The 22676-nt window shown below is 37.3% G+C and overlaps 2 protein-coding genes across 2 annotated transcripts; both read right to left on the bottom strand.

Moving 5' to 3' along the window:
- Positions 1-952: 952 nt before the first annotated feature.
- nedd1 (NEDD1 gamma-tubulin ring complex targeting factor) lies at positions 953-8647 on the bottom strand. The gene is made up of 17 exons (XM_063000025.1): positions 8542-8647; positions 7427-7574; positions 6971-7065; positions 6763-6879; positions 5459-5599; positions 5129-5358; positions 4514-4715; positions 4245-4422; positions 3885-4004; positions 3592-3639; positions 3354-3458; positions 3149-3193; positions 2888-3054; positions 2562-2736; positions 2371-2482; positions 1860-1926; positions 953-1724 (listed from the first exon to the last, which is right to left on the bottom strand). The coding sequence occupies exons 2-17, from the start codon at positions 7560-7562 to the stop codon at positions 1620-1622; spliced, it is 2043 nt and encodes a 680-aa protein (XP_062856095.1). The 5' UTR covers positions 7563-7574; positions 8542-8647; the 3' UTR covers positions 953-1619.
- Positions 8648-10602: 1955 nt separating this feature from the next.
- Positions 10603-22355, bottom strand: sh3gl3b (SH3-domain GRB2-like 3b). Its single transcript, XM_063000704.1, has 11 exons — positions 21918-22355; positions 15358-15426; positions 15173-15245; positions 14930-15073; positions 14295-14428; positions 14020-14178; positions 12588-12691; positions 12395-12501; positions 12026-12058; positions 11838-11912; positions 10603-11192 (listed from the first exon to the last, which is right to left on the bottom strand). Exons 1-11 carry the CDS (start codon positions 21960-21962, stop codon positions 10984-10986), a joined length of 1152 nt encoding a protein of 383 aa, XP_062856774.1. The 5' UTR covers positions 21963-22355; the 3' UTR covers positions 10603-10983.
- Positions 22356-22676: the final 321 nt, after the last annotated feature.

Below are 22676 nucleotides of genomic sequence, written 5' to 3'. Positions count from 1 at the left end.
TAAAACAGGGTTTGTTCAGTGTAGTAGTGAACCACAGTAAGTAGTTTATTTGCTTTTTCATCTAAAACACATTTTCCTATTTGAACTGAGCTGACAACAGTGAATCACAGTGCTAACAACAATGCTAACAGTGACATTGCTATTAACTGCTAGCTTCTCTGTGGTGCCCACTTTATTTTCGACAGTAAATGTATTGAGTTAAAACATGCTGTTTGGTCCATTACCCCATTTGGATACTACAGCTAGCCGGATACACCCGAACACTAAAGTAAGAGGGCACATAGCGCCCTCCACTGCTCACTATTAACCATATTTTATAAGCAGTTTGAGAACAGGTAGCGTCAGGTTTATTGCTGAGGGGAAAGAACGTGCTAGTTATGTTATCTCACAGAGCGATTAATGTTGTGCAAAAGAAAACCTTTAATCAGTGGTTGTGTTTAGGCAACAGATTATGTCCGAGTTAAAAAACACTGTACTGTAGTATCAAAAACTATTTGCAGGGATTTCAGTTGTAGCTTTATAAACTTGTAAAGTTTTCAGTTTCCTGATTGCATGTAAATCTGTCCTGTTTCTGTCTAATTTTAAGAAATTGTTCTATATTTGTTGTTCTCTCTCATAATTTAGCTAATTTTTAATGAACTGTCTTATGCTGCTCTCTTTGTTTTTATCTTAATTATTCTTGATGTTGATGTACTATTTTGATTTTGTACTATGATTTGTATGGTGTATGTACGTATTTGTTTTGATTATTTGTCTTATGTAAAGCGTCTTTGAGTATCTTGAAAAGCGCTATATAAATAAAATGTATTATTATTATTATTATTATAAATAGAGACTTGCCAAAATGTTACACAGTAATACTAAACGGAATTATGCTGAGGAGTTGGTTACAGTAAGCTAAGCATAGATACTTTGATATAAACAAAGCTAGGTATTTATTTATTAAATTATGTATATGTTCTCATCACAAATGCTTCTGTTGTAAAATAGGTAAATGAAATATCACTTCTGACATGCCATAGCATTTCACACAGGGTCTTTATCACTTCATATCCAGTACAGGTTTAATGCAATAATTTATTTAGGTTTGAAATTGCTTAATGGCTATAAAATGGATTCGCATTGTAGTTATAAATTCATTTTTGTCATTTACAGTAGATTGCTGCTGTCTCATATCTGAAACATGTAACAATCTTACAATAGATTGCATTACAAATACATACAAAAACAAAAACACTCATATCAGACGCAACATATCTGAAAATACTAGTTTCATTTTTTATCACCACAGCCTTTAAACACGTAAATCCTATATATATCATAGTATTTCAATACAAATCTATTATTGATTGTAAAACTCTGAGACACGCAAAACCATGTTCTCTCTTTTTGAAGGCACAGAAATGGTAGATAAAACCCACTGCAGCCTTAAAAATATGCATTGCTAAAGAGCATGATACAGTGCTCCTGAGTGTACACCTGCAGAACAGTGAGACGTTCTTCCCACCATTTCTTACTCAGGTCAGTGCTGTACTGCTTTTCAGGCTTTCTGGCCTGGGCCTCGTTTTGAGCACAAAGACACAATAACTCTATATGTAAGAGAGGCAGCCTGGTGATTTTCAGTAATTGGCTCTGAGTCGACGGTTTTCCTCCTTCAGCTTCTCTATCTCCTCCACCAAAGAGTCGTTCACAGAGTACCGCTCAATCAGCCCGTGGATCTCATTCTACAAGAGCAGAAAAGAAGCCACATTAAAAGAACATGCAAAACAGAGATTACAAAGATTAAGAAACATGGTAATAATTTCAATAAAATAGAATATTGCTATAAATCAGTGGTTACAAATGATGGTAATGCCCACCAGTTGAATATAGAACTGCTTCACCATTTCCACTTGAAGATTTATGATGTCTCTATGGGATGTGTCCCTGAAAGAGACAATGAAAAAACACAATATAGCATATATATATTTTTTACAACTAAGTATGTACATCTGATCTATGCTTCTGGTTAAAATACACATGCAGCGGAAATCTTCACATCTTACTATGTGGTGCTTTATGCAACGGGTGTTACTAACAGCAAAATGAAACCTGACTGAGAAGGCTGTCTTAATGAACAATTACAGACACTTTAAATCAGGTTTAAGGAGAAACCAAGAGAATGACAGAAAGTAAAGGCATGTTATGTGATACAGCCTTAATGAAGAATATGCCATCAGTCATTTTAATAGGCAAGTGTTACTGATGGTGTGAACTGGCTTTGGATGTCATGAACTGAAGTGTTCATGACATTTGCTGTTACAGCAAATGTGGGTATAACAAACCCCAATGACATTTACATTGTGTGTAAAATAATTGAAATGTACTAACCTAAAGTCCTCAAGTGCTTCGTGGATCATATTGCGTACAAAATTCATCTGCACAGAAGTGAGAGGAATTTCACTGTTGACTGCACCAGAAGCTGCTGCCGCCGCTGCTTGAGCTAGAAATAAACCCAGATTTGGTGATCAGGTGGTCAGGTATACATGTGATTAAATCTGTCCGACACACAGTTCACATACCTGGTTCAGCCGTGGGCTGGCTGCTGCTTGCTGGTGAATCATAGGTAAGCTTGGCTGGCACATCTCTCCCATGACTGGGCTCGGGTGAGTTAAACGGATGAACTGATTGGATGCGTGGAGTCTGAGAAGTAGGGGGTATCAATTCATCCTGCCCGAGACCATTAGTCTTCTCCACCTGACCATCATTAAAATGTAGTTGATAAGTGCTTAAAAACTCTCTTTTACTCACTCAATTTTAGCTTTAATAAAACTGCATACAATTATGCCGTCAGTTTAAAATAGTTAATTCAGTTAATTTTTATTAACTGGATAAAAATGAGACTGACCATGTTGTTCTGCATGTCTGTATGTGCAGGTGATGCAGGTATTGATTCTTCCTCTTTGATTGCAGGTGGTGTGTGGACAGCAGACAGAGGACTATAGCAGCGAGTACCAGGTGTGCCCAATGGATTCTTGCGCTGGGCTGAGCCGTGCTGAGGTAAGAAATCTAACTCTGGTAATAAACAGACAAATAAGTAAAACAGATAATAGCATAAACTTATCAGACACTAACATTTTAATTGATGAGGCAGGTCATAAAATCTTACCTTTCTTTCCACTTGAGGCATCGCTGAGTCTATGACTTTTGTAATCTAGAATAACATTTTAGATTTAGATTTGGCTGTATTAACGAGTAAAAATAGTAAACAACACAAACAGCACAAATAAATATAAAAAATATACTGACATAAGAGAATGGATATTTATGTTGAGTAGAAATGGCAAGTCACTTAAAATAAATAATTCCCATACCATCTCGGACAGGAGAGAAAATGTCAAGGCTGTTTCGGCCCATCCTAAATTTGTCTGAGCTGTGTTGACCCTCAGCTTCTCGAAAGAACACATCAGCGCTGCTTCCTAGTGGCAACACAAAGCACCAATACCAGTTTCACCACAAGCAAAGAACATTATTTACTGTGAAACTACCATGATAAACATGTTGAATGTTGAAGTGCACAAAGCTTCATGAAAATGTCTGAAAAGTACACACCATTTCTTGAAGTTGGTGTATCACTACTAAAACCATGTGATTTGAAACCTGGATGAGAAATTACAGAGGAAAGAGGTTTTACAATTGATATTTGTTATGATGGCAAAAAAAAATAAAAAATAGCAATATATACACTCATCGACCACTTTACCAGAAGCACCTGTACAAAAGAATGAAAATAATTGAGACTGTTCTCTAAACAAATGTCTTAATGTGTTCCAGTAACCAGTAAGCATATGTCCCCTAAAACACAGCAAGCATCAGAAATCAAAAAGAAAAGATCATTAAAATACCATCAGTAACAGGTGAGAAGATGTCCAGGCTAAGGCTGTTTCGTCCAACACTGCTGAACTTATCAAGGCTCGGCTGGCCTTCAGCCTCCCTGGACAGCACCTCAGGACCTCCGCCACTTCCTAAACAGAACGGCACCAAGAAAACAGTTATTACACCAGTGAATTAAATAATGGCTTTTCTAGTATCTATAAAAATGCTTATTTCTGATTGGCTACATTTGTTTAACAGCTATTTTTATTTAAAAAAAAATCAGGGTGTTGTCAGACAAGACACCAACAAACCTGGCAAAAAAGACTAAACTAGTGAAAACTGAATTTTGCATTGTTAAAAGAGCTCCAGATAAAAACAAAAAAGCTTACCCAGGTTGTGAGTCTGTCCATCTGCTCGTCCTGCAGGCTGATTTTCAGACAGTACATGGCCTGAGGGAGCTGACAAAGTGGGTGTAGGAGGCCCGTTTGGCAGATTCTGCCCAAGCTTCACAGAGACTCTATGGTTGGACTGTGAGGAGGAAGTCCTACCACCTGTTGTTTTACTAGTCTGAGAAAAAATGATAATGACTTGATGATGAGTGCATCACAGCATGGAACAACATGTAGATTGAAGTGCACATGCACACTGGCATTCATACCTTCAATCTGGTGCTGGAGTTCTGGAAGCGGATGCAAGTAACTGAAGTCTTGTGAGCTGTGGTGGTTTTGAGTGGAGAGCTTAGATTACGCAGGTCATACATGTAGATTCGACCCTGAGTGGAGCCCACTACCAGGCCTGCTCCATCTGGAGTGAAATCTACTGCTGTGAGAGGAGACTCAACCTGCTTACTTCGGAAAATGCTGCAGAAACAAAGATGATCAAAGTGTGTTTCCAATTTGTATGAATCTGCAAAGGTTTAGTAAATTACTCTTTTGTCATGATTAACAATTTATTATGCTTTAAAAAAAAAAAAAATCTAGCTTCAATGCTAGATGACACACCCTTAACAGGGTGCAAATAAATCACAGGGTAACATTCATCACTTCCTTACACTAAGAGGTAATTTAGCATAGCAAATCCACCTCTTGCATGTTTTTGGAAGTGGGAAGGAAACAGAGTTTCCTTGCAGACAGTGACTAATGGTTAAATTCTAACCCCAATTACTGTGAGGCACCAACTCAAATTTGAGTTACATACTGTATATGACATACATGAACTGACCAGAAAAACTTATTTTATAAAGCTTGCAGAAATGTTCACATATGTTTCTTACATTTTGCTGGAGGTGTCATAGCAGACGATCTTCTTATCCAAACCAACTGTAATGAAAAGCAGGTCATTGGCTGGGGAGAAGGCGAGGCCTGAAGCAGGAGCTTTGTGTGCTCCCTCGAACTTGTGCAGCTCCTTCTGTGTATTTGCATCCCACAGCACCATGGAGCCACTGTCCGACACACTTCCCAACAAAGAGCGCTTAATCACTGAGTACCTCAGGTCATGGATAGGCTACAAAAGACACAAGAGAAAAACATGTTTGCTCACTCATAAAGCAAGTCATCTTGTTTTGAAATACTGATTGTACATATAGCAGATAGGGAACACTCACCTCATTGGGCCCATGGCCAAACGCTTTACTAGAAAGATTGGTGGTAATGCTGTGGAGAATGATGTCCCCACTGGTAGAACCAGATGCTATGTAACTATCACCACTGTTGAAAGATACACACGTCACTTCCTCCTTATGGTCCTGACAAGGGGCAGAGAATATTAATAACATTATGTTTAGTATTAGTGCTAGTGTTGGGGTGTTTTGGTCTCTTTTTGGCACTCATATTTTAAAAGAAATTTTGTCTTCTAACTAACAGTTCTTATCCAATAAAAATACATAAAAAACTGTTACAATAGCAACAGGAATTGTTTTTAATCATACTAGTGTTTTACTAGTGTGAAACACTTAAAAATTTAGTGAAGACACATTTTAATTATTTGTAGCACAAAAGTACTTTGTTTGAAACGTTTGGCCAATATTAACATATACTGTACACTGTTATAGTGGAACAGACTTACAAAGCACCTTACAAAGCATCTCTTACAAAGTTGCTCACCTATGCCAACTTGGTGGTGTTGGAAATGTAAGCGGGAAACCTTAGGTTATTCGTTCAGGACATTAACTGCTGAGCTACCACTTAATACATTTATTTAGTTTAATGTACACATAAAAATTTTATTATTATTATTATGGGAGCAGCCGAAACAAAAATATACATTTGTATCATAAATCTTAAATGTCTTAAGTATCCCCTGTAGTACCATGAAATAGCACAAAGGGTACTAGTACCTCTATTTGTGAAACACTGACATACACTAATGAGCCAGTAACTATGACCACTTCCCCAAAAATGCAAGACAATGTACATTTCATCACAATTCCACATGGCAGCGCCAGAGATAAACAGTCATGTAAAACCCCATTAAATATTTTGTTCTTTATTAAGAAATATGAACATATCAATATTTGATATTTTATACAATATCTGTTGATGAAGGTGATGTAATTGCATTACCTTCCCAAAAACAATGAAAATTTGACTGTATTATTTATCCAACAGAAAAACTGAAAAAAGACCAATTCCCACTGTGAAAAAAGTTAGGCCACCCTTTGCCCTAATTGTGGGTATTTTCCCCCTTTGGCTGCAATAACCCTAATTAGAGGTTTCCTACAATTGTCATTCCTTGGTGGATTTACTGTAATATTTTGGGTCATTGTCATGTTCGTTTTTGTACAGTTTTCCTCAAGCATCCTCTGATACAACAGAGAATACGTAGTGGATCCTATCATTGTGAGCTTACCAGGCCCTGCTGCAGCAAAGATCTATAATTTACCTCATTACTACACAAAACTCAAGATACCTTCAGACTCCGATGCAATCTCTTAGTCTTTAGATCCCAGATGTTAACGGTGTTATCCAGTCCCCCACTGACAAGAAACTGTGATGTTGAGTTTAGAGCCACTCGTGTTTGTTTTTTCTAAAGACAGAAGCCAATAAACAACACCAATAAGATTACTGTAAAATAGTATTATGGGTGATCAATGCTAAAATGCTGTGCATTTACTGACCCCCTCTGCAAGCTCCATCACTGGCACGGGTGAGGATTTCAAGCTGGTGACTACCAGCTTGTCACCTATACTGCTGGCACTGACAATGTACTGATCTGCCTGTTGTCAAGGCACCCTACACAAAGTAATGAGGATTTTCCTTTTCATTTGAAACTGAGCACATCACAAAAAATCACAGAGATAACAGGGACAGAATACATCTTCTCCAGAGCAATTAAACACATTTAACAGCACAACATTTTAATAATTTAATTAACTTTAGCTGTGTTTAGAATACAAAGTGGTAAACATGTACTCTTGTTCCATCTTGGTTATAGCAGCCATTACTTTACATGTGCTGAGCCACTTTTTATTGTGTACAATTGCTAGCATTAGTGGGTTTTTTTCTGGTAAAATGAATGCTTTTATTAAATGATGGTACACTTGTACAACTATAGCCAGTTTCGAGAAGGATACTGCTGCTGCTCCAGCACACTTGTGCCAGAGGGTGGCTGGCACTGTGAGGGTTAAACTGCTCCACCACACTCATGGAGGTGGAATCCCAGATCTTCAGGCAGTCACCTGATGACACCAGCCTTGTTACCTCCTCCATACTAGAACTTAGCTGAAAACAAAAGGAGACAGCTGTCAGGCAGGTGACACATGACTCTGTGCAGATACTTTTTTCTAAAAATGGCTTCACCATGTAGCAACACAACAAATCATTTATAACATAACATCCTTACCCAAAGATACCAAAATAAGTCAATTATTGTTATCAATGTTATCATTCTGGAGTCAAAACATGGAACACTAAGCTAAAGCAACTTAACCTAACCCTAACTCAAAATATAATTATTACATTTTGTTATTGACGCTATGGCTCTTGTAATAGTGCTGAGAGTACAAAAACTGAACCCTGTCACCAAATCAGTTTCAGTTGGGAAGAGATAAAGTCAAGCTTATGTTCTGTACTCTTTGTAAGAGTTGGCCAGCAAAATATCACATTCAATGGAACACTGGTTATAAAAAATATACATTATAAAATATAAATATGATTTAGTCTAGTCTGCCTAAAATGAACACAAACAAACGTAATGGAGGCAGGTCAAGCTTCTTGTTTTATAATAATTAATGAGCGCTAAGTATACCTTAAGTATACCTTAATTTGGCATGTAAACCACCCATATACTTGCCTAAGTTTTAACAGCTAGGCTGCGTCTCATTTACATCCTAAAGAACTTAATAGTATGTGAAGCTACTACACGATTAATAATGTGGTTACTCTTTTAACGTACTATTTAGTACTAATAGTATGCCGTTTGAGACGCAGCTCAACTTCGCAAGCTGTACAGTTAAGCTGGCTAACCATCGATAACTAAATTTAAAAACAAGTTTAAACATCAACTATGATATTAATTAATGATTCATATATCTGCATAACCGCATTAGTAAATATAAGTAGTTGTAATAGCCAGACAGACACATGATGTTTGTATGTAAACAGTTAGCACCGTAGCTAGCAATATAAGTACTGTAATGCTAATGCCTGTTGACATCCCGCAGGTTTTCTTGTTAGTTGCGCGGCTTACCGTAGAGTTCACAGACGAATCCACCTCTAATAATGACAACAAATGTGCTTTGTTCTCTTACTATTTTGGTGTTATTTCCACTTTCTAACAGCACTTCTTGTAGATCACAAAGAGTTTCAAAGTGTTCAATCAAAGTGGAACCGCCAAGTACGGCAAACCGCGAGGGTCAAAAAAGAAGCACACAAACTCATTTAGAAAAGTGTCTGATCGTTTATGCTTCAGTTTTTGCTGAAAGTTTTAAACCATCGTTTTATTAAATATTAAATAAATTCTGCAACGTTCACAGAGGTGTAATCATCACTATTTAGTTGTTCTATCTATTGCAGATGAAGGGAAGATATGCTGAAAACGCTGTGAAACAATTTGTAATAACAGTTCAGTTAAGGCAGCGTCTTCAAAAACACTGAAAAATTGCCTTGTTTACATTTCTTCTTCTAGACATGTAGTATTGAAGTATGGAAATCCTGTAAAATGATTATTGGATTAAATGTGGTTAAAAACTAAAAACGCTAATTAGGAATGTATGTTTGTGTTGTATGTTTATGATGATTTTACCGTGATGTTTTACATGTTGTTTATATTTATGATAAGGCAGGTAGTTACAGGTTATACATGATTCATCAGTTCAAGGTCAACGTCAAACACCTTCATGGGCAATTTATCAGACTGGAAAGAAACCCTTGCAGGTTGGAAGCATATATTCTATGTATATAATTAGTTCTATACACCTGTTAGGTGTTGCTAAACACCTGAATTCCTAATTAGAAGTGGTATTCACACATTTGTCCATACAGTGCATGACCCTGAGTGTGCATGTAATGTGAGTATGTGTGTATACACTTGCCAGTATAAACAGTCTAGGTTGCCATGGTGTTGCACGGGTAGTGTTGATGTTCACAGCTTTACAGGTTTGATTCCCTTATGAAGTTACCATGCAGAGTTTGTCTCTTTGTGTTGTTCTCATGTGTACAAGTTTTTGTCAGGTAATTACATTTTCTCCCACCTTCCAAACCATGTCAGTAAGTGTATTGGCTGTTTTAGGTTAAAGTAAATGAATGAGTGAGGCCAATTATTATAAGGCCAATGCTTCCTACAGGCTTGTTAAGCTGATTAGGAACAGATATTAAAATAGATAGACAACTAAAAAAATAGTTTATGTGAATGCCACAAAAGTAATAATCTTATTTCCGTTTATGGAAATCTGTGCAAAATCACCATACACATCTTTATATATAAACATTTTCAAATGTAATGCAACAAAGTTCTTTGCTGCAGCATAATTTAGAAAGATGGATTAAAGAGAAGGATGAATTAAATCCATGCACATTATATTTATTAATTTTTTTATGTAGTATTCTTAAATATTATTATTAGCTCTTAGTGATTAGTAGACTTGTACTAGTAGAATTCATAAAATTGTAAAAATGTGACAGTGAATGAATGTAGCCCCAATTTAGCTCTTTTTGACTAGCTCTTCATGTTAAGAGCAGGTATTTGACAGTTTCATATATAAAAAGGCTGTAATAATGGGCTATGGTGTTCAACAGAAACAGCAGAAATGTAAGAGACAGAGTGCATGTCCTTAACAGGCCAATCTGCAGTCCAAATTTCTCCAAATGGCTGTCCTATTCAAACTTTATGCAGCATCATGAAGATCAGAATCAAAAATTGGTGACCATAAACTGCTGAGCAGCTGAAATCTTTGTATTTATTAAACAAAATTAAATTGTACTGTATATGTTCTTTGTTGATTTTCTTGAACCTTTATTTATTTGACAAAAGTACAAACTGCAAATCCTTGTTTTGTGGCACTTTACAAATTGTACCATACATTCTCCTGTATTTAGTAGGAAATGAGTGAATTCAGGCAGCACTTATGTAAGTTGATAAAGATTGATATATTACAGTTTGACAAAAATGCATAATGTTTTTTTTTTTTTATAAAATGTAAGGATTTTATTTATCATATCATTTTAGTCTGATATAGTTAAAACAGATGGAAATAAAATGAAACAACTAAACGTTACAAGTGCATTTGTCACCCAAATATGACAAATAAAGAAGTCAAAAACCTTAACTTAAAAATGCTACATACAGTAATATGATTTTATTACGGTTTAATAAAATGCAGTATTAAATCAGCAGAATGGGTTAACAGTACAATACATTTGTAATGCATTTGTTTATGCAGTGTAATTGCTGTTAATATGCAGTTTATCTAAATTAAATATTTACCTTAAAGTTAGTACACAGCTTTATTCCCTCAATAATTACCAGTATTTGTCGTTACACTTAAACCACATATGCAGTTGTAAAGTCATTACAAAATATTTAAATTTGCACAGCTGAAAAAACTGTATAAACACGTTTTTTTGTATAAAGATTCTGATTCATTAAATGCAAACATTCATTTACAGCAGTTCATTTTATGGCTTGATTGTGTCACTGTGGAAGTGGTACAAGGACCTTAACATAGCTGATAGGAAAAAATCCAGACTCCCCACTGAGCTGTCCTTCATACCAGTTCTCATCAACCTGGTTAGTTAGAATAATGATGTCACCCTTCTTAAAGCTCAGCTCTTTGTCATCTTCAGGTTTAAAGTTGTATAGTGCCCGACAGCAGGGCTGGTCTAAGGATGAATAACACTTATCTGAAAGAAAAAAAACACATGCACACACTTAAACTTGACTTTGTACACAGGTTATTGTGTTATAGATTTGATTTTAAGTAAATATAATTGCAATTTTTACCCATTAATCTAAACTCACACATAATGATGAATTAAAAACCTATTTTAAGTTTTTCAAAAATGAATAAAAAATTAAAATCTAATCAGTTTTTTTACAAAAAGTATTGAGTCCCTTTATTCTGTACTTTGTAGAAGTCTTTTTGGCAGCAAGTCTTTTAGAGATGCAGTTTTGTGCACTCTCGTTTTTAATGGCCGATGCTCTCACATACTGAACAGATTTGATGATGAGCTTCTGTGAACTGCCATTTTTAGGTCTATCCACAGATGGGCAGTGGCTGGACCACTCAAGAACTTCCAAAGACCTGTTCTAAAGCCACTGGAGAAACTTTAGTCAAGGATGTTTCCATTCATCCATCCCTTTTAAAGTGATTGAGGTCACTCAAAGTCATAGATATAGTTTTATTGTCCTTGCTCTGATTTATGCTTTGCCACAACTTAATCACAATCACAGAAATTCACAGACAGTTTCATTATATCATGGCTTAGTTTTTGTCCTGACAATGCTGTGTAACAATTAAAATTGGCTTTAAAATCCCTTTTACTTACCTGTATTAGCTGGATGTTCAGAAGTATTGCCCATAATTGTTGTCTGGTAGGAAGTTTTTGATGCAGGAGTGACATCTAGCAAAAACAAATAAAATTAAACACTCATTGTATTGTAATGAGTTGTACATACAAATAAGTCAAAACATATAACTACCCAGCTAATATGCTGTCAAAACATACATACTTACTTTTCTCACTCGGAGCTTCGGTTATCTCAGTATCTGCAATAATAAAATAATAGAACTATACAGAGTCGTACCACTGTTACAGAAACAACATGATAAATGAGCAAACCAAGCATCTACAGAGCAGGGGGTTAAGTTAAGTTGGGAATTTGCAGTGTTTGCATTGAGCCCTTCCAAATAGAGCTAACTGTGTCTAACTTTCAAATAGTGTGTTAATACAACAGCAATATGTTTATGCATATGTTAAGCACAGCAAATAAGCAAAAAATAAAATGGAGCTAAATGTTTGTAAAATAACATTACTGTATGTACAAATAAAAAAAAAACTTCATACAAACTCTAAATGTTAATCAATATAAAATTATCACTGACCATAAGACGAACTTGTGGAAAATCCATACTTGTCTGTGTAACACATTGTACTTGTGAGAGACCTGGATGTGAATTCCCTCTTTGGTCTGTTGTTGACATCTGTAATCCTGAGTAAAAAGTGAATAAAAATCAAAAATCCCACAAGAATACTGAAATAACACAAATATGTTATGTAAAAGACCTTTCAGCTGACCTGTTCTCCAGACTAACTCTCAGGTTCTCGAGAATGTGCGAGGACTGACTATGATATTCCATCGTTGCTTCAATAAGGCCTAACAGCTTTTGCACCTGTTCCACCTAAAGCATATAATTCATTACATATGCACATCTGACTACAGTTTTAAGTTCAAAACCTTAAGGCTAGGATTATAATTGTTGTGTGACTGTAAATTGCTGAAAATTAGGTTTGTTTGTTTGTTCATTAGCATTTTAACGCCATGCTTTACACTTTGGTTACATTCATGACAGGAACGGTAGTTACTTATTCAGGCACAGTCATGGACAGTTTAGTATCTCCAATTCTCCTCACTTGCATGTCTTTGGACTGTGGGAGGAAACCGAAGCACCCGGAGTAAACCCACACGGACATGGGGAGAACATGCAAACTCCATACAGAAAGGACCCGGACCGCCCCACCGGGATCGAACCCAGGAACTTCTTGCTGTGAGGTTGGTTGGTTTATTAGGATTTTAACGTCATGTTTTACACTTTGGTTACATTCATGAAAGGAACGGTAGTTACTCATTACACAAGGTTCTTCAGTTCACAAGTTTATATTGAACACAGTCATTGACAATTTAGTGTCTCCAATTCACCTCACTTGCATGTCTTTGGACTGTGGGAGGAAACTGGAGCACCTGGAGTAAACCCACGGGGAGAACATGCAAACTCCACACAGAAAGGACCCGGACGGCCCCACCTGGGGATTGAACCCAGGACCTTCTTGCTGTGAGGCGACAGTGCTACCCACTTAGCCACCGTGCCGCCCCTGAAAATGAGGTAGTTACAAGCTTTTAAGGGGGGAGTGGTTAGAGAGGGTTAAGAGTCAGTTCGACAGTTCTCTACTGATATATATTGCAGAAACATTTTATGCATATAATGCACACAAATGTATTATTAAAATGCATAGAATAAAATACAAGTGTGTGCAAAGGTGCACAAACAGTGTGCTAAAAGAATACATGAAGAGTGCACCAGTGATCTAGCATATGCGTTTGTGTAATTAACAGCAAGTATAATCCCTGCATAAAAGGTATCATATAGACAATTTAAAATATCCACCTCTTTCAATAATGCTGAGAAAATCTTAATAACTTCTCTTAATAATGAATCCCAATTTATATTCTAAATACGCTTTTACTTTTTTGTTAAAACCTTTATGTTTCTGAACACACGTAGAACAGTGTAATCCAGTATTCACTCATTAATATTTTATCTATAAGTATTCTGCCTAATCTTTTCAACCAGGCAAGAGATTTAAAAGTGAAAGACGTTTAATTCACCATAACAAAACCTAAAAATGATAGAAACTGGCAACAGCATTGAGCAGAGTAAAGCAGTGTAGAGTCATGCAAACTGAGAAGCACTTCACACATTAATATGCCACACATTTTTAACTTCCTTACCTCATTTTGTAAAAGGTTAAACATGCTTCTTTCTGCCAGGTCCTTGGACTCCTCAAACTTCTCCTTTGCCTGATTAATCTCACTTTCTGCAATCCTTCCTTTGTAGCCATTCTTGTAGTCAAAATCTAATCTACGACCCTCAAGTTTCTTCAGATGATACTTTCGAACAGACAAGGAAGACTGAATTATTAGAATATCTTAAACATTAATAAAACACTGCCTTCGTCTGACAACACAATGCATTTTCAGTATTATACAGTCAGTTTAAGACTCACTGCTATTTCCTTCAGATCTTTGTCATGCAGAATCTGAAGTGGATCGATAAAGCTCTGTTTGACACGCTCATCCAGACAGTCTCTTAACTGGGCCATCTGCTTCAAGGCCAGTCCCATGTCCACCAGTGCACAGCCTAGTAATGAACATCATGATTACAAAAACTATTTAGTGTTGTCAGATGGTGGGACTGCAGGATAGACAAAATTCTGTTCTGTAAAAATAATGAGGATGCATAACTTAATTGTGGTTAAGTTTACTGTACTAGTAATTAAAAGCTTGCAAGATGACACCCCACCATTGCCAAGTTGCCACTGTTATAAAACATCTACTTTTACAAAAGCATCTACTTTGCAACAGGTGACTAGATTATATCAGATTAACAAAACACTTTATTTTACTTGTTTTTCTTGGTGGGTGAATAATTGGATGTTTTGTATAGTTTTGTAATGTGTGTGCATATGTGTCGGTATAACCCAGTTTTGGGTGTCTTCAATGCAGCAACGAAATATATTTTACCCACAAGTTCACAATTTGACCCTGCATGATTGGTCACAACCCAAACTCAGTCCTGCTGGGTGTGGATACCACTATTTTAGGCTTTTTAGTGTAAAATGATACATTTTATAACACTTACCAAATGCAGAATCAACCCCAAGCTCATGACCGTAGCGTAACATACAGTCTCCAAGAATTCCTTCTGTCTGGGGGTAGCCAACTGTCTTGACCTGCCTTCGGATTCTGGACACTGTATTAATCATGCTAAGTTTTGCTCTATATGCTAAAAAGAAAGCATGTATGATAAAAAATAAATAATAACCCCTCTTTGCCATATTTATTTTAAATGAAGAATAAATGCTTAAAATCTGCTGTGATGTACCTGGGTTTGGCTGAAGGTACTCTGTGGTTTTTGCAATGAGATCAGCAATCAGTTTGTGGGTGATTTCAGTTTTCTGTGTTAAGGTGGTCAGTAAAGGAGCATGTTAGTAGAGCCATAAGAGATTTACATAAATTTACATCTTTATTTTTTTTGGTTTTCATTAGATTAAGAATAATCATTCATACCTTTTCCATTTGGATGAAATCTTCATCCAGTTTTGTTCCTTCAACCCCATTGATCTTTTCCTTAAGCCGCTGATTTTATAAACAGAAAAAATGTGATTTAAAGGCTAATGAAAAATCTAAATATATATTAAAGTTAGTTGCAACTACTGAAGCTTTCTTAAGCTAACACGCCAGTCTCTAAAATATTTTGCTTGTGATTATTTTAGTTTGAGTCTCACATAAGTGTGAAAACATTGTCTGTTTATGGACTGTTCTATTATTAAAGGACAAACTATTTAAGTATGTATAAATAACAATGGCCACTCACCAGACTCATCAGAGCAACTATGAAACAGGAAACTAAATTGTGGTAGGTGTTTACAGCCCACATACAGTGTATCACAATAGTGAGTACACCCCTCACATTTCTGCAGATATTTAAGTATATCTTTTCATGGGACAACACTGACAAAATGACACTTTGACACAATGAAAAGTAGTCTTTGTGCAGCTTATATAACAGTGTAAATTTATTCTTCCCTCAAAATAACTCAATATACAGCCATTAATGTCTAAACCACTGGCAACAAAAGTGAGTACACCCCTTAGTGAAAGTTCCTGAAGTGTCAATATTTTGTGTGGCTACCATTATTTCCCAGAACTGCCTTAACTCTCCTGGGCATGGAGTTTACCAGAGCTTCACAGGTTGCCACTGGAATGCTTTTTCACTCCTCCATGACGACATCACGGAGCTGGCGGATATTCGAGACTTTGCGCTCCTCCACCTTCCGCTTGAGGATGCCCCAAAGATGTTCTATTGGGTTTAGGTCTGGAGACATGCTTGGCCAGTCCATCACCTTTACCCTCAGCCTCTTCAATAAAGCAGTGGTCGTCTTAGAGGTGTGTTTGGGGTCATTATCATGCTGGAACACTGCCCTGCGACCCAGTTTCCGGAGGGAGGGGATCATGCTCTGCTTCAGTATTTCACAGTACATATTGGAGTTCATGTGTCCCTCAATGAAATGTAACTCCCCAACACCTGCTGCACTCATGCAGCCCCAGACCATGGCATTCCCACCACCATGCTTGACTGTAGGCATGACACACTTATCTTTGTACTCCTCACCTGATTGCCGCCACACATGCTTGAGACCATCTGAACCAAACAAATTAATCTTGGTCTCATCAGACCATAGGACATGGTTCCAGTAATCCATGTCCTTTGTTGACATGTCTTCAGCAAACTGTTTGCGGGCTTTCTTGTGTAGAGACTTCAGAAGAGGCTTCCTTCTGGGGTGACAGCCATGCAGACCGATTTGATGTAGTGTGCGGCGTATGGTCTGAGCACTGACAGGCTGACCCCCCACCTTTTCAATCTCTGCAGCAATGCTGACAGCACTTCTGCGCCTAGCTTTCAAAGACAGCAGTTGGATGTGACGCTGAGCACGTGCACTCAGCTTCTTTGGACGACCGACGCAAGGTCTGTTCTGAGTGGAACCTGCTCTTTTAAAACGCTGGATGATCTTGGCCACTGTGCTGCAGCTCAGTTTCAGGGTGTTGGCAATCTTCTTGTAGCCTTGGCCATCTTCATGTAGCGCAACAATTCGTCTTTTAAGATCCTCAGAGAGTTCTTTGCCATGAGGTGCCATGTTGGAACTTTCAGTGACCAGTATGAGAGAGTGTGAGAGCTGTACTACTAAATTGAACACAACTGCTCCCTATGCACACCTGAGACCTAGTAACACTAACAAATCACATGACATTTTGGAGGGAAAATGACAAGCAGTGCTCAATTTGGACATTTAGGGGTGTAGTCTCTTAGGGGTGTACTCACTTTTGTTGCCGGTGGTTTAGACATTAATGGCTGTATATTGAGTTATTTTGAGGGAAGAATAAATTTACACTGTTATATAAGCTGCACACAGACTACTTTTCATTGTGTCAAAGTGTCATTTTGTCAGTGTTGTCCCATGAAAAGATATACTTAAATATCTGCAGAAATGTGAGGGGTGTACTCATTTTTGTGATACACTGTAACCTTCAACTTGCGAAGCAAACTTGTCTGTTTTTACTAGGTTTACTTTGCTGCAGTCTCCTATTCTCTCTGTACTTGGTTTGTATAATATTAACTGTGCTTAGGCAGAGACAGGTTTTGGCTTATTGAAATATAAGCCACTTTTAATAGCACTTTCTGTTAAATGTACACAAAAAATATGTAGAAGATGTATGTTGTTTTTTTATTGAATGTTAAAAATAGAATTTCACACAAAAACATGCTACTATCCCATAAAATGCAGTAAGAATCTAGAAAGAAGATGTAGACAGTTTGCTGCACCAACCCACCAGTGACACTTAAAAGAAAGAAAAGAGCAAATACTAAAAGTTACTGAGAAATTAAATGTAATACTGTTTCTTTAAGAATATATTAACATTATGTACAAGTTAGACATTATGGAGATTATCTATTTGTATTTAGTACTTTTTGCTCTAATTTTATGGCTTAAGGTGCTGATAAAGTGTCATTCACAAATTGTTATATGGTGTTATTGTTCCTTGTCAAGCTTTAGAAATGTGAAGTGTGCTTATCAGCAATTAAACCTTTGTATCTGTTCTCAGTGAAGGGTAGTTTCTATATTCAGAAGTGTGAACCCACTGAGTCATTTATTTGATATCTGTAAGCTGTGCAACTAAACCTTAAGCTTTTTTTATTTATTTATTTGAAATTACATTTTACCTGACAGCATTTATCAAATAATATATTTTCTGATGGTTATTGGTTAACTAATTTATCAATGACATTCCTAGTTAAAGAGAATTAACAAATCTCAGATTGTTTTACAAAATTAAATTTAATTTTCCAGAAATAAGGTTTGTTGATATCCCCCAAGAAACATTAAACCTCACCCTAACATCTACTGCTTACAAATGAATACATAATTTACTCTTTTGCTGAATGGCTAGCCTATTATGATCCTATGGTTGTGGGCAAAACAAAATCTGCTGTGGTAGTTCAGCTTGTGACCACTAGTCAAAATACCACCTTGTGCACCTTTAAATCCAGTAATTAAAAATGAACTATAAAACAGCCTTTTGCAGGTTACCTAGACCCTTAATTAAATACCTGTTTTTTTTTTTAAACAGTAAACCCTTTTATAGCCATACACTCTATAAAGGTACATAGGGTAACATTTTGGCTGTTTGGTATGTTTGTTTTTGCAAAATATCTTAGGTAAAGATAATGGGTTATAGTGGCATGTCTATAAAATAACCGGTAGAAGGAATGTAAACACAACAGCCTGGCTCTCTGTTTATAGGTGCTGTCTTCTCAAACTTGCTTCTGTAGTAACCTACAGGGGTTGGACAATGAAACTGAAACACCTGGTTTTAGACCACAATAATTTATTAGTATGGTGTAGGGCCTCCTTTTGCGGCCAATACAGCGTCAATTCGTCTTGGAAATGACATATACAAGTCCTGCACAGTGGTCAGAGGGATTTTAAGCCATTCTTCTTGCAGGATAGTGGCCAGGTCACTACGTGATGCTGGTGGAGGAAAACGTTTCCTGACTCGCTTCTCCAAAACACCCCAAAGTGGCTCAATAATATTTAGATCTGGTGACTGTGCAGGCCATGGGAGATGTTCAACTTCACTTTCATGTTCATCAAACCAATCTTTCACCAGTCTTGCTGTGTGTATTGGTACATTGTCATCCTGATACACGGCACCGCCTTCAGGATACAATGTTTGAACCATTGGATGCACATGGTCCTCCAGAATGGTTCGGTAGTCCTTGGCAGTGACGCGCCCATCTAGCACAAGTATTGGGCCAAGGGAATGCCATGATATGGCAGCCCAAACCATCACTGATCCACCCCCATGCTTCACTCTGGGCATGCAACAGTCTGGGTGGTACGCTTCTTTGGGGCTTCTCCACACCGTAACTCTCCCGGATGTGGGGAAAACAGTAAAGGTGGACTCATCAGAGAACAATACATGTTTCACATTGTCCACAGCCCAAGATTTGCGCTCCTTGCACCATTGAAACCGACGTTTGGCATTGGCACGAGTGACCAAAGGTTTGGCTATAGCAGCCCGGCCGTGTATATTGACCCTGTGGAGCTCCCGACGGACAGTTCTGGTGGAAACAGGAGAGTTGAGGTGCACATTTAATTCTGCTGTGATTTGGGCAGCCGTGATTTTATGTTTTTTGGATACAATCCGGGTTAGCACCCGAACATCCCTTTCAGACAGCTTCCTCTTGCGTCCACAGTTAATCCTGTTGGATGTGGTTTGTCCTTCTTGGTGGTATGCTGACATTACCCTGGATACCGTGGCTCTTGATACATCACAAAGACTTGCTGTCTTGGTCACAGATGCGCCAGCAAGACGTGCACCAACAATTTGTCCTCTTTTGAACTCTGGTATGTCACCCATAATGTTGTGTGCATTGCAATATTTTGAGCAAAACTGTGCTTTTACCCTGCTAATTGAACCTTCACACTCTGCTCTTACTGGTGCAATGTGCAATTAATGAAGATTGGCCACCAGACTGGTCCAATTTAGCCATGAAACCTCCCACACTAAAATGACAGGTGTTTCAGTTTCATTGTCCAACCCCTGTATATTAACTTTAAACAGACTGTCTGTGCAATTACATAATATATAAAAGCCATTATAATTTAAAAATAAATGTTTTTTACCTTTCCTAATTTCTTTTTTTTTGCATGGGTCACACTTATTTAATTCGGATATTTAAGCAATTTTTATACTTGACCAAGACAAGCTTAAATAAACATAAAATGTTGGTTTTAAAACTGACCTGGTGTAAAAAACACAGTTGCCTTCAAAACTCAATAACTGGTTGTGGCCACTTAAACCTTCATTTTGTTTATCACTTATGTACTTTAGCGGTTACTTGCTCTAGTACTTACACAACTGCTCTTGAGCTTATCTCTGACAGGTGACAAGATTTTCTGGTAAAATGTGTAATTTATGGATCTGTTAAAATGGCAAGTCAAGCAGGCAAAACATCAGTCCACAGAACAAGTTCTCAAAAGGCTTGTGTTTCTTTTCAGTTAGCAGTGATTTCCCATCAGTCTTTTCCATAAATACATTTTTTGTTTAGACTCTTTCTAGTGGAATTTATAAAAGTTGACCTTTTAAAAGCAAGCTGGCTCTAGAGATCCTTAGATGTTCATAATATAATGTAAATGAATAAGCTTTGGGAAGTATTTTGGTAGACTGGCCCCTGAGAAGCTTCACTGTTACTATTATTACTTTTATTATGTTTCCTCTTTGTAAATAATGGCTTTTAATGCCACAATGCACTACTGTAACTATGGTCCAGCATTTTTACTTTCTGTATTTAAAAAACATTTTTGTTATATTTGTTATTTTCAAAACTAAGCCTGATACCAGAAGCCATACATAATTAAATTCCAAGCACTTTGTGTCTGGATTTGGTTTCCTGGCAGCAAAGTCACCCCAACCTTTAAATCTTCCTAATGCAGCACTTCTTCTACTGCAGTAAATCTGCCCTGCTTTCAGAAAACAAGGTGAGTCAGTGTGAGTATTGGCTCAATCACAATACGACTCGATTTACTGATTCGGTTCGTTGAAACAAATCTGTTTACGTGAATCGAACCATGCGTGTTTGGAACGTCTGGAACCCTTAGACATCAGGAAATATTTTATTATAACATATAGTCAACTAATAAAGTGACCTGACAGTTAGATAGCTAGGTGGTTGGTTGGTGGTGTAGGTACAAACCCCATTTCCAGAAAAGCTGTGACTTTTAAAAAAAATAAAATACAGATAAGAATGGTGACGTTAATTCACTTGAACCTTTATTTAAATGACAAAACAAAGAAACGACTTTTAAAATGTGCTTTGTAAATGATTGTTGTATTTAAACTTTAATACAGATCTTGTTCCTGCCTTAAGCTGCTATTTATTCAGGTGTATTTAATTTCTCAGTGATGGACTAGCAGAACTATTTGGCAGTATTAGCAAATACAGTGGATCACACAAATGTGTAAATCTGTTGTGCTAAATGCACTGTTTGTTCTGAAAAGACTGTAATACTGGGAGCATTTAACCCCATATTTTGACACAGTATCTACACAGTAAACCTAATGCAACAGTATGATTCATTAATTATACTAGAGAGGGGCGACAGGTGTCACAAGAAGTTAAAACCTACCTTATCAGAACATTTGAATCGTTTGCGTATCGATTCCCCTGAGTCATTTACAAGAAGCGTTCAAAAGAACCGATTCGCCTATAGCACGTTATAAGCAGGACATTTCACTTGCACGACTTGCTATTTCCTAGGAATCTCAGTCCAAATAGAACCTGTATAAATGTAAGTTATTACTTCGTATTTTGCTGTACACATTTTAGATCCAACTGTACTGGCTCCTTTGCATCATTCTATTAATGTGGTCATGCGAACTTAAGAAATGTTTTAGAAATGAAAGCACGGGTAAAAAAAGCCAATAAATTAAACTCATGACTGATACACGTGTTATTAAAACAGTATTAAAGAGTCGCGTAGTGCAAGTTAAATATTTTCTCTTACCTGACTTGCTTTGTGAAACTGTTTCTTCAATCCCTTCACGGACATCTTCCTTTTTTCCGCTTCTAATTCCAAGAAAAAGTTTAGAATAGCAGGAAACGTTGACAAGAAATAGGAATGACGACACTGGGGGCGCCTCCCATCCGAAACAACACACCGGTCCAAAAAGTCCAACAACAATCCAGTTCAAATACAGCACGCTGCTGCAGCCACTAAGATCACACTAAGGTCATAGTCCACATTCACACCCATGTGACGTTTCCCTGGCAATCACACTACCACTCCATACTTTCTTACACTTTCCTACTAGCGTTTTGATAAAGACAGAGGCAAAAATAAACAAACCTGGCGAATTAGATGCGCAGCATTTGTGGCCTCGTCCAAAACCGCATAGTACCGCACTAAATAGTACACAAAATAGGTGTCGCTCCTATCTGACATACTATTTAGTACGCTAGTGTGAGCTTTGGAATCTAGCATGTTTCTATGGTGATTTTCAACAGCTCGCGCTCTACACGCAATGCCTAATACATAGAATGCTGTGCAGACATGCGCGCGACCCGTCAACGTACCAGACTGATAACATTCACGCGCATTAAAACACCGTCCACGTGCTTTTGTACGTTTATACGCAGGGTGGAAAGTTTCAACATTATGATGGATTCATCTGCATCGTGTCGAGAAATCTTGTATGTGGAGCTTTAATGCACAATCTGAGACGAACCTCAAAACATGAAGAGAAACGCACCAAAACTTTGCGTG

This window comes from Trichomycterus rosablanca, chromosome 8 (assembly GCF_030014385.1).
Source record: "Trichomycterus rosablanca isolate fTriRos1 chromosome 8, fTriRos1.hap1, whole genome shotgun sequence".
Lineage (NCBI taxonomy): Eukaryota > Metazoa > Chordata > Actinopteri > Siluriformes > Trichomycteridae > Trichomycterus > Trichomycterus rosablanca.
This window is presented reverse-complemented; position numbering and strand designations above follow the sequence as displayed.

Coding starts and splice junctions, on each gene's coding strand:
- nedd1 (XM_063000025.1), bottom strand. CDS start 7,562: ATGGAGGAGGTAACAAGGCTGGTGTCATCAGGTGACTGCCTGAAGATC. Junction 7,066..7,426: donor AGTGTGCTGGAGCAGCAGCA/GTATCCTTCTCG, acceptor GACAACAGGCAG/ATCAGTACATTGTCAGTGCC. Junction 3,055..3,148: donor TGCCTCAAGTGGAAAGAAAG/GTAAGATTTTAT, acceptor GTTTATTACCAG/AGTTAGATTTCTTACCTCAG.
- sh3gl3b (XM_063000704.1), bottom strand. CDS start 21,962: ATGTCCGTGAAGGGATTGAAGAAACAGTTTCACAAAGCAAGTCAG. Junction 14,179..14,294: donor AAGATCTGAAGGAAATAGCA/GTGAGTCTTAAA, acceptor TCTGTTCGAAAG/TATCATCTGAAGAAACTTGA. Junction 12,059..12,394: donor TTCCACAAGTTCGTCTTATG/GTCAGTGATAAT, acceptor TTATTATTGCAG/ATACTGAGATAACCGAAGCT.